Here is a 12,640-nt window from a genome sequence, read left to right as displayed (position 1 = left end):
ATATGTATTGGAACTTTTAAACAATGTATGCCGGAAGAAGTAAATTACAAAAATTACAAACCATTATTGTTATAGCACTTTTAGAAAGATTTGAAATTCCTTGGAGTATCTAAAACATTTGTAATTGGAGATGTTTTCTTCTGGGACATCTCTGAGTGTTATTTACAAATTCTGAAAATATTCTTCTATAGTTTCCTTAGAATAAGTTTAAGGAAAATATCTAATCAGTGCATTTTGCAGCAGCATTTATTATTGTTGTCTCTTCAGCAGAAGAGAACACACATTGACCTCCAAGTTTTCCCTGAAAGTTGTTATTTATTGTACTCTATATTATTTTATAGTATCGCAATGCTGCCTTCATGAACACTGTGCCATCTTCTACTTTCTCAATGGTTTCATTCAGTTGATCAATACAATTTTTGTATGCTCTACCTCCAACATTATTGATAGTCACGTACCATCTGAAAAAAATAATTTATTGAAATAAAATAATAGAGATGGGTGACTTTGATCTCTATCAATGTCGCCCCATTGTGACGATCAATCTGACCCACAACACACTTGAAATTATTTTGACTAAATTCGATATGCTAAAAATTTCATCTCTTGGGCAATAATTGTAGAAGATATGACATTTCATCCATTATATAAGATCATGCTTTTCATTTATTACTTACATTTAGGCATTCAAAGTTTTCAGCAGTTATTTTTCATTCATATATCCGGCATCAATTTCAAGACCAGAATTTAATACTGAATAAATGAACCAGGCAGCCATAAGAACTCACTGCTGTTTGAATACAATGTACATGTAACTATTGTCGTGAATAGATCAGATCTGGTTTCACTGACTTCTGCTTAATTTGATTAAGTTTGGAGCAAAGAACTGGGTATCAAAGTCGCCTTTTGAAATCAATTTTGCCCCACTTTATGGTACTTACAAAAGTATCGACTAATAAATGTAACTATTAGAGGCGAAAACGTAAAAAAATATTGACTTATTGCTTTTGTCCACTGAACCTTTTTTCAAACATATTTCTGGCAAGTTCAATTCCAGGTCGTCTAATCACAATAGCAATTGGAATTATCACTGTGATCACTAATTCTTCTCTGCAGAAGTACTGGTAGCCCAAGTTCTGGACACATTGCTGTTCAAGCTTGGTAGAGAACTAAAGTAAAGATGATATACAGTTAATATTATGTACAGCAACAAGTCTATCACATCTTTCTTTTTCCTGTATTTCACAGGCCTGACAGCAGTATAGAGCGGTTGTTCAGATATTGAAAGAGTCATCATCATCATCATCATCATTGGCATTATGGCCCTTGCAGTTTAGCCTTAGTCTCCCTTAGAACATCCTACCAATCACTCCTGTCTAATGCTCGTGTTCTCCATCTTCTAATTCCAACTTTTGTTAGGTCAGTCTGAACATCATCCAGCCATCTCAATTTAGGTCATCCGACTTTCCTTCTTCCTACTGGCAATGCACCTAGTAGAGCTTTGGGTGTGCGATTGTTCTCCATCCTAGTTAGCCACTCTAACCTTCTGAGTTTTATATCAACAACAATGTTAATATCTTTATATAATTCATATAACTCGGCATTTGTTCTGATTCGCCAAAACCCTTGCTCATAAGTAGGCCCAAAGATTTTTCGTAATACTTTCCTTTCCCAGGCATTTAAGATCTTTATTGCCCTTTCAGGTAGAGTCCAGGTATCACTTCCTTATACTACTATTGGTTTAATAATACTTTTATATACTCTTATTTTGGATTAAAAGAGTTTTTCAAGTTTTTTCTGTCTTGCTTGTTTTGTGGTGTTGATCACATGATGCCCTCTTTCTTTCTGTGTATAAGGTACATCTTTACAGTATCTACCATCAAATTTACGGATATTCCTCAGTAGTGACCTTCCTAAATATGAAAGCCTTTCACAACACATAGAGCCTAGAATCACTAATTTGAAACACTTCTTGAATACTTCTTTGATGACTCATCTGTATGTAGGAAATACTAATAGAATTTTTATTTAGCACCTTCAGAAAAATCTCTAATTCGATGTTGTTTAATTGGTGCACATTGTGCTAGGCCATGCATGTAAATATTTTGTTTTATATTATCTGCTAGGGAATGGAAAGTTCTGAAAATTTTTTCTTTCTTGGGGAAGTACATTTTGGGTGCACATTTTAGCTTGACTTTGACAAGGGCTGGATGGTCCATACACTTGGGCACGATTTAGCCCATGTGAGCCCTTACATGCGATGATTGTCCATGACAGTGGCCTGGGTGGCATTCGTGAATCCGACACTGACAGGTGGGCCATCCTGCCACAGCTCTCTGATAGAGCCAGGTCTCGTCCACATGCGAGTAGTCAGATGAGCTCCAGGCACCTGGAGCCTCAAGCCTTTCCTATATCAGCATCGGAAACCCATACTACCCCCAAACCTTCACCTCAGCCTATTTTTACTACTGCAGATGATAGATGAACTGAAGGGGGGAATTGGAAAGTGTTGGTGGAATGATAGAGGGAAACGGGAGTATCCCGAGAAAAGACTTTCTGCAATATTTCCTTTGTCCACCATAAATTCCATCACGACCTGGCCAGGGATCGAACCTGGGCCACATGCACGGAAGGCCAGCTCTCTGTAGCTACAGATGCGGCAACATGCATAATTACAAGCCATAATAATGAATTCTTGTCCTGATCTTGTCTGCCACTTGTATTAATACTTATTTCACGTTCATCTTCCAATTTCCTGAAATTATATACCACTTTTACAATAACTCCTGTTTTAAAATTTATTTATGTTTTCCCCATTATTTTGATTTTCAATATGCGTATCTGCATTCTCATTATCATTGGTACCACTGCCACTGGTTTCTGAATCATCATTTACAGAGTATTCTGAATTAAAAACAATAAAAACTTAATGTTGCGATGTTCCATTTGCTATTTTAGTCTTTCTATTTGTCAGTTTATTATATTTCTTGTTGTTTTTAGTTTTGTTTTGTTAATTCATTCTATATTTTCTATATATTTGACATTCATGTATGTAATATATTAGTCGTTTTAAAAGTTGGGTGAACTAAGTAAATAAATAATATAAATACCAATAATACCTTGAATGTGTGTTAGTTCACTTGAAAGTTAGCTGAAGTTATAGATTATGGTAACTGCAGAAACATATGAATCTAAACTGAACTGCACCCGAGCACAAGCTTCTGCTCTTTCAGGCTGCAATGCCTAATGTAGTGTAAACCTAGTATATTAATTAAATAAATTTGATATTAAAAAAAATGCAAGAGTCTCAGCATCAAAAAACAAATCTTTCTTGCCTTACTTTGAATGATCACTGAAATTTTATGTGATATTTTCAGAACCATTAATATGTACTGCTCTCTTCCGGATAAAAATATTACAACTGACTTAACTTATTGAATATGCTTATGAAGAAATGCGTCAATCCCCCAAGTTCAATATTTCAGAATTGGATATTTAGTGACTTACACTGATTGGCTTCTGAGCCGTCCATGTCACTCTCGGTATACAAATTACCAAACATAATCATTACAACTATTCATTCTAAACATTCCATACCTATTCTTTTCCGGATTCATTTGGTTGTAATTGAACCTTCTTAATTCCCTTCAAAGAACTAACTGTACTTTTGCCAGAATACTTAGCTGCTTTCTCAAGAAATTCCAATGAACATTTATTTAATTTTTCCTCCTTCCAACGCTTAATGACATTTTGCAATAATTTCCTTTTCCCCACTGTCGATAACAGGGTTATCTTTTCTTGCAGTAGTGGTGAGATTTTACCATAACTTCATTATTACTGCTCCATTTTCAACATTAAGCTGCCAGTATGCAATGAAGAAAATAGTTCTATATTTTTTGACAGATTGTGATATGCTACTCTTTTGGCTCCACCCTTGTTACGAGCTTCCTTCCCTCAGCCCCTCTGTTCCCGCTCAGGAAGTTCAAGAAAACCTTTGACAACAGTAATATTCGTCGTACTTAATGATTTTGGGATAGAAAATAATAATAAAATATGTATCAAATAGAAATTACATACAGGTGAACATATAATAAACAATAAGTAGAAGCACTTTTGAATAATAAGCTTAAATTACTCCAGGTTTAGTGTAAAAGTGGCCTATATGTAACGACATCTGCTACCAAATTAGCAGAGGTTGTAATTACAGAGAGGTTCCAGTGATTTTACGGTATCTATCACTGACAATTACATCAAAACTGAAACCATCAAGGAGGAGGCAGCGGCAGCTGCTGCTACTAAAGGTGTTTTACTATATTTTGCGTAAAAATGACCTGGTGAGTCATCTGTTCAATAATTACTCCAGAGCCATGCTTGACAAACTTTCTCAATATAATCAATGAATGTTTCATGAAGGAATTGCTGACTTGATGATCAAGAACTTAAATACATTTTATGATTTTTGATTAACAGCATAAAAGAAATCACAGACAAAAAGACAACTCACTACCATCATGCTGTGGCCTCCATGACTCATTGTGGAGCATTCATCGTGAACCATATCCCCCATGTCCATATCCATGGTTGTGTCAGCAGATGATGTAGTTGTATGGTCCATATGATGGTCCATATGTGCAGCATGGTCATGTCCCATGTGGTTGTGAGACATCTGTAAGTAATATTCATTAAACTGTATTCATTAAAGAGCAGAGATAGTTACAATTTGAATGTACATTCTTTTATGAAAGAAGCATTCAGAACAAAAATTTCACACCACTTTCTACCTGATGATGCAATTTCAGTACCAATTCAACTAAGAAACTTTGGAGGGGAGATACTAAAGTGATATTTTGATGCATTTTAAGATCTGCACATAAGATCTGGCAAGAAGCTCAGATTCATGTTAACTAATTTAATTTTCCCAGAAACTAAATATCTCAATCAACAGATCGGAAAAAGAAATGCAAATTAAAACATACTGATGTCAAGGACAGAGTATAGAGAAGTGACAGATAGGATATACAAACAATTAAAATGGAGGAAAAAGAACATTTTAAGGATTTCTGTTACACAGCAGAAGGAAAAGATATCCAAGAATTTCCTAGAGAAAGAATTAAAGATGAAATTTTGGATGGTGATTTGTGTCATACCGGTATTTACAAGCAAAGACAGCAACTACAGCTATTTTGCCCTTTGACTTGTCATTTTAAAGCACTAAATTTAAAATAATTCCAAATGTGAAAGATGAGCTGAAACTATAATCACTGCAATTAAAGAAAACGGTAAATTATACATAAAGCATGTATGCTCCAATAAAATACCAAATATTAAGCCCGGAACATAATAAAAAATTTAATTATAACAAGTCCATAATAACCAGACCACAGATCTTCAGATAAAAACCAACTCTTCTGTTTATAACTACAGCTCTGAGAATAGGAGAAAAGTTTTCCAGGCTATGAGGCTGGCCGTGAAAGCCTACACTCGAATACAGCTCTGAGATTTCATATTTATATGTTTCATCAACATTTATGCTTGAAAAAGCTACTTAAGTGTGCCTCAAACAGCCTATTTTGATGTTTTTATTTCCTCTTTTTCTCTATTTCAAACTAGACCCCGAACTTTAATTTTTTCTCTTAAAAAATTAATATTTCTGTGTTACAACATCGCTGGTTGATATATACTCCGACAGTTATTAGGCGAGAAGTATGGCAAAGGAGATTAGCTAGAATAGCGAATCACAGTATGAAGAAAATAAGTTAGATAAGAAAAAGTAAGCTATGAAGAGTGAATTAGTGATTAGTGTAACAGTGTAAGAAGCAGATATAATAATGAATATTGGACAATGGTGAAGTAAGGATTAATAATAAGTATTATTAGTGTAAATGGATAAAGTAGGTATAGTGAAGAGTGTAATTTGTAGTGGTAACAGGAGCAATGAAATTAACATCTAGGGGGTAAGGGATAGTGATAAATATAATAGTAGGCAAGAATAAAATGATTAAGGGGAACCTGGCAAAAGATTGAGAAGTAATAGAGAAATTGTACAATGTTAAAGAGCAGATTATTGGTATTGGAAAAATAATGGAAGGTTCTCGCAATAGTAAAACCAGATTAGAAATAAAAATTAAAAAAGGTTAGGAAGAGGTAGTCAAGATTGTAGATGACACTCAGATAGAACTAACATTAGGATTAGTAAGTATAGGATTAGTAGGAGAGTTCAAATAATGTGAGGGTATATAGGTAGAGGAGATATAGGAACCATAAAGTGTGTACTCCAAGTAAGTGTCATTGTAATAAATGGTAATGGTGGCACCATACACGCATATGTGAGGTTCACCATTATATGTAAAAAAAAAGTAGTAGACAAAATATCAAAATATATGAAATATATCATAATATATTATCATTAGCACATATCATATCATCATATCATATCATATATCATATCATACATCTTATCATATATCACTATCATATCATGTTCCATCTTACAATTCAGCAAGCAGCCTGTGCTAAATCTAGAATCTAGACCTACATGTATTTAAATGACCTGCCCACATACCTGATAACTGTGTCTGCCTGAAACTTCATACATTGGTCACATGATGCGCTAACACTACACCATACTTTTGCATTGCAGAGGTATGTACTTTCCATATAAATCATACTTAAATGTATAATAAAAAATGTCGTTGAGATTTTGACAAGCATGAATACCAAATACTGTCTGAGTACTGTTATATTCACAAGACACTTGATTGAACCTGTCGCTGAGGAAGGAGTGGAGCTGCATTAAGGTCAGATGCCCCTCCATTAAATGTCATGCCGATTTTGTTTTGAAGTTGTATTTTATGCAAACTTTGCAACATTGCAATGGACACACAGCCAAATTTCTGGCCTCATTTTTTTATCATCATCCCTAAGTTTCAGCTGAGGGAGGCAACAGGGGAGTTATGAGTAATACCATTGCTTTTTCGTCACAATAATGACACCATAGCACTGCTTTAATTTTTTTCTAAATAGTTACTCATGTGATCACTAGATGGTACTTGGGGTATTTTTTAAAACAAGGCTACAAAGACCACGTTATTTAGTTTGGTGGGTAGCAAGTAGTAGTTTTGAATGGTTTGGCTTCTTCTTATATTTGTTTAGTGTTTGTTAGTGTTAGCAATGTTAAACATGTTTTTTTTAATGAGTTGCTAAATAACTGTTTTAGTTTTGAGTACAAGTATTCTAGTATCATCTTTTATTTTATATTATGTATATTTACATTACTTATATTTAGTATTATCTATTTATTCTATTTTATTTACATTATTTTAGGAAAATGAATCAAGTGAAATACTTGAAAAGCAAATAAAGACAAAGTGTTAGCTGAGGAATTAGGCCCACCAAGACCAGAACTTTGCATTACTCAAGTGTTCAAAGATAAAAACAGAACATACAACAGAAATTTTAATAAAACAGTATACAAAAAGATGAATTGGATGTAAGAGTGTCCTCTGGATAATTCACTGCCTTGCTGTTCATGTATTTTATTCTATTGGAAAGACACTTGGATTAAAACAGACGTCAAAGATTTAAAACATTTGCCTGAAAAAAGTAAGAAGCATGGAATGTCAAAATGCCATTTAGATAATGAAATGAGTTTCGCTGTGTTGGGAAAAACCAATATCACATTGCAACGATGACGGTTATGGTGTACCTGTTTATAAGCATAACAAACTTGTGAACAAAAATAGGTACAGTTTTTCACGCATCCATCATTGATGCAATTAAGTTTTGTGGAGAATTCGAATTAGTTCTGCGTGGCCATGATGAAACTGAGAACTCAAGACAATCCAGCCATTTTTAGAGGTCTCATTAATTACACTGTAGTCCTTGATAATGCGTTAAGACCATTAAGAAAATTCAAGTGTCTTCAAAATGAACTTTTGGATGTTATTTTGTCGATTTATCAAGAACATATTTTGCAAATCAAGCTTTCAGGTATAACTCCTTGTAAAGTTGATTTGAATAATTTCGAGAGAAAAACTGTTCCGGTGTCAGATATCGAACTCGGGACCTTTGGTTAAACGTACCAATGCTCTACCAACTGAGCTACCTGGGAACTCTACCAGACACCGATCCAATTTTTCCCTGTATATCCACAGACCTCAAATTGGGCTGACAACCATCAAGCAACCAACATTGAGTGCACACGAACTCTGTGTTACTTAAATTGTGATTTTCTGTAAACGAACAGTGAATGTATTATGCAAATCAAGTTTTCAGGTATAACTCCCTGTAAAGTTGATTTGAATAATTTCGAGGGAAAAATTGCTCCAGGGCTGGGTATCGAACCCGGGACCTTTGGTTAAATGTACCAATGCTCTACCAACTGAGCTACCCAGGAACTCTACCAGACACTGATCCAATTTTATCTTAAATTAGTGATGTGAACTTTCTATATATTCAGGCAGATGAAACAACAGACAATTCATGTAAAACCCTATTCTCACTTATTTTGAGATAGGCTATCAGATCAAGGTCAAAATAACTGAACATTTTTGGGGATATTTTGAAGTGCAGCAGGGATAGCAACAATAATTCTAAACCAATTGTGTGAAATTGGAATTGAAAAATCTCCTGAGAAACTCATCTGCCAAATATATGATGGAGCTTCAGTTATAAGTGAGCAGAAAGGTGGGGTGCAGTGCTTGATCAAAGAGAAATATTACAATGCTAATTAAGTTCATTACTTTCCAAGGGAAAGATCGTGAGTGTATGGTCAAAAACTGTCATTTGTTGGTGACTCCAGTATTTCGTACATGTAGAAGAGAAGCAAGAGTGTTGCAAGTGCTATTACGGGAATTTATTTATTTACTTATCTGCTTACTTCTTCACTCATTTATCTACTTATTTATTTAATCTCACAGATTAAGGCCATAGAGCCATCTCTTCCATCATACCAGATGACACATATAGCCTAAATACAACAAATACCTCTTGATTACACACTTTTATCTCTACATGTTTGGTAAATTTGTTATATATACAACTTTCCTGTGTTAATTGAAACTGTAATGGTAGTTTACCATAGTTAATGACTTTCGGCTTCATTTCGGCCACCTTCAGATTTATATACTCACTAGAAATCTGAACATGGCCTAAATGAAGCTGAAACTAGACATTAACTTAACTAAGGTAAATTACCATTATAGTTTCAATCAACACAAGAAAGTTATTTTATATAACACATTTTAACAAATATTTACAAATACAGACAGTTGAAATAAATAATGCAATTTACATTAAACTTCAATAGAAAATCAACAGAATTAAAAGGAAACTAATACAAGAAAAATAGAAGAGCAAGAGGAAATACAGAAATAACGATGATGATGATAATACTTACTTATGGCTTTTAAGGAACCCAGGGATTCATTGCCACTCTCACATAAGCCCACCATTGTTCCCTATCCTGAGCAAGATTAATCCAGTCTCTACCATCACATCTCACTTCCCTCAAATCCATTTTAATAATATTCTCCCATCTACGTCTCGGCATCCCTAAAGGTCTTTTTCCCCTCCAACCTCCCAACTAACGCTCTATATGTATTTCTGGATTCACCCAGACATGCTACATAACCTGCCCATCTCAAACATCTGGATTTAATGTTCCTAATTATGTCAGGTGAAGAATACAATGTGTGCAATTCTGTGTTGTGTAACTTTCTCCATTCTCCTATAACTTCATCCCTTTAAGTCCCAAATATTTTCCTAAGCACCTTATTCTCAAACACAACATTCTCTGTTCCTCTCTCAAAGTAAGAGTCCAAATTTCACAACCATATAGAACAACCGGTAATGTAACTGTTTTATAAATTTTATTCTAATTTTCAGTTTTTTGAGAGCAGACTGGATGACAAAAGCTTCTCAACCAAATAATAACAGGCATTTCCCATATTTATTCTGTATTTAATTTCCTCCCGAGTATCATTTATATTTGTTATTGTTGCTCCAAGATATTTGAATTTTTCCACTTCTTCAAAGGGTAAATAATGATGATGATAATAATAAGAATATACATTACACTGTTTTATAAATTCTAAACTAACATATCTTATAGGCTAGATACAACATTATGATATTATGAATTAAGGCTAAAGCCGAAGTTCCATAAATCAACAGGTGTTCAGCACGTAATTCCATGAACTAGAATGTGATTCTTAATTTACACTTGAATTTTGATATTGTCCGACAATCTGACATGGTCAGGGAGGGAATTCCAGAATCGTAGAAGTGATATGCTGAAAGTTGAGTAAAAGGTTAAAAGAGGTATAGACGGAAGATGCAAGTTCAGGGTTTGTGGTAGTGACATATAAACAATATGAGACGGTAGGTAAGTGGGTATGGAGGTGTGGGTAATTTTAAATAGTAATAAGAGGGAACTGGTAAGTCCTTTTTCTTTAAGTGTATTCCAAGACACTTCTAGTGATGGTGTTACACGATCAAATTTTCTAATGTTGCAAATGAAATGAACGCAGATCAGTATTTAGATTCGTGAATATAGAATCGAAATGGGACGTAACTGACGTTTGAATCAGATTCTTTTTTAGGCTAGGAGGTAGGACCTTGGATAAGTGTTCGAAGGAATGAAATATTGTAGAAGTTTTCTTACAAATGTAGATCACTTGACTTTTAAAAGTTATATTTGAATCTAAATATAGATTATTCCTAAGTGTTTTACTATTTTCCTGTTTGTAAGAGTGAGGTATTATTTATTTTCGTGCTCGATACAGTGGTGAGATGAGATCTATTTTCCACGTGATTGAAGACATGCCACGATTTTATAAAGGAAAGAATGTGTGTGTATGGCAATATATTGACACTGCATTGTTAGTAATAAATATCATAAATTCTTCTCTCTGAAAATGAAAGTCAGCACGCGCGCACACACACACACACACACACACACATATATATATACATAAACTACTCTCCCCTCTCTCTCTCTCTCTTTCTCTCTCACACATACACACACACACCTCTCTCTCTCAAACACAAGTTGCTCCTATTGTTCTGCCTATAGCCAATGGAAAAACGGTTTTTCCTTCAAATTTGAGTGTGTCTTCCTCTCAGTGTACATTTTATCCAATGAAAACAGTTTTTTTAATTACTCTTTTTAATTTTATTTTTGAAATCTGGATGTTTTGTTTCGTACTTTCAGACTTGACGTGGCTCTAGGTGGTTAATTATTTGCAGTGAGTTTATATTTCGTTTATTGCTTTTGTAAATGTGCATAAATAAATATGGTATTATAGTGTACCGTTCTGTAATAATGCTGGAGGAAAGAGTAAGTGTCTCATGGATTTCTCACTGACATGCAATTCATAGACAAATGATTTAAAGCCATTCCTCGAAAAATTAATGCAGATTTATTATTTTTGACAGTACACTAGGACTCCAATTTAGAGGAAGGAGCATTTAAATTGCAAGCAGGGTTGGTTCAGTTCATGCGTCGCTGCTGTCAAGTACACAACGAGTACTTGATACATGATAAAGATGTCAGAGAAGAGAACAAGACTGAGCTTAGAAGAAAAACTGCAGGTTATTGCTGCAATATAAAATGGTGAACAAATAAGTAAACTTGCTAAGCAATGTAATCTAACCTTATTTGTTGTATACAGGATAAAAAGTGACAGTGAAAAAATAAAAGCTTTTGCAGAAGTACTGAAAAACAAAGAGGGTAATGTAAAGTAAAGAAAAGAAAATCTATGAAACTTCCTGATAACAAGAAATCAGAGAATGAAACGTTTGAATGGTTCAAGCAAAAGGGAAGTGAGGGTATTCCTGTGTAAGATTAAATAGTGAGTGTGAAAACCTGTGAAATTAACAATAAGCTTGGTGGTGATACAACATCTAAAGCTAGCAATGGGTGGTTAAGAAATTTTAAAGCGCGTCATGGTATTCACCAGATTTCAATAAAAGACGAACAACGAAGTGCTGATACATCATCTGTTTCTCAGTTTGTTGAGGACCTTCACCACGAAATATTATGTCATCAATTAAGCAACGCTCAGATATACAATTGTGATGAAACGAGGCTTAATTGGAAAGCGTTTCCCGACAAAACTCTAGCTTCGGCTTCAGAACGTTCGGCATCAGAGTTCAAACAACAGAAAGAACGAATCACTTTACTGATGTGCTCTAATGCCAGTGGTACCCACAAGCTTCCCCGGGAAATCAAAAAATCCAAGGGCATTTAAGAATGTAAATATTAACAATTATTTACCTGTAGGTACGTTATTATTCACAAAAGAACACTTGGATGATTGTAGAGATATTTACAAATTGATTTATTTGTTCCCGAGATCTGCTCACATTTACGACAGGACAATTTGTCAGAAGAGGCAATATTCGTGATGGATAACGCATCTTGTCATTTGAATGATAATAGTAACATGCTTTGTAGATTCCTACCTCCTAACACTGCTTCCTTAATACAGCCCTTGGACCAAGGCGAAATAGAGAGTGTGAAGTGTCGATATCGCAAACTATTTTATTCAGTGCATGATAAGAGAGGATTCAAATGGAAATGTCCGTGAGTTCTTAAAGAAATATTTCATAAAAGATGCAATTGATAGCATTGCAAATG

The 12,640-nt window shown here is 34.4% G+C and overlaps 1 protein-coding gene across 5 annotated transcripts in view; it reads right to left on the bottom strand.

Annotated features, from left to right (window-relative positions):
* Ctr1A (Copper transporter 1A) overlaps positions 1–12,640 on the bottom strand; it is a 203,675-nt gene that overhangs the window by 66,946 nt on the left and 124,089 nt on the right. For 4 of the 5 annotated variants that reach the window (XM_069820792.1, XM_069820789.1, XM_069820793.1 and 1 more), the window contains exon 2: positions 4,505–4,666. In XM_069820792.1, coding sequence (XP_069676893.1) covers positions 4,505–4,666 — 162 coding nt within the window. The remainder of the gene's footprint in view (positions 1–4,504; positions 4,667–12,640) is intronic. The other variant, XM_069820791.1, reaches the window with a different exon arrangement.

Source organism: Periplaneta americana, chromosome 3 (genome assembly GCF_040183065.1).
Source record: "Periplaneta americana isolate PAMFEO1 chromosome 3, P.americana_PAMFEO1_priV1, whole genome shotgun sequence".
NCBI lineage: Eukaryota > Metazoa > Arthropoda > Insecta > Blattodea > Blattidae > Periplaneta > Periplaneta americana.
The sequence above is the reverse complement of the archived record's forward strand: the minus strand, read 5'-3'. Positions and strand labels throughout refer to the sequence as shown.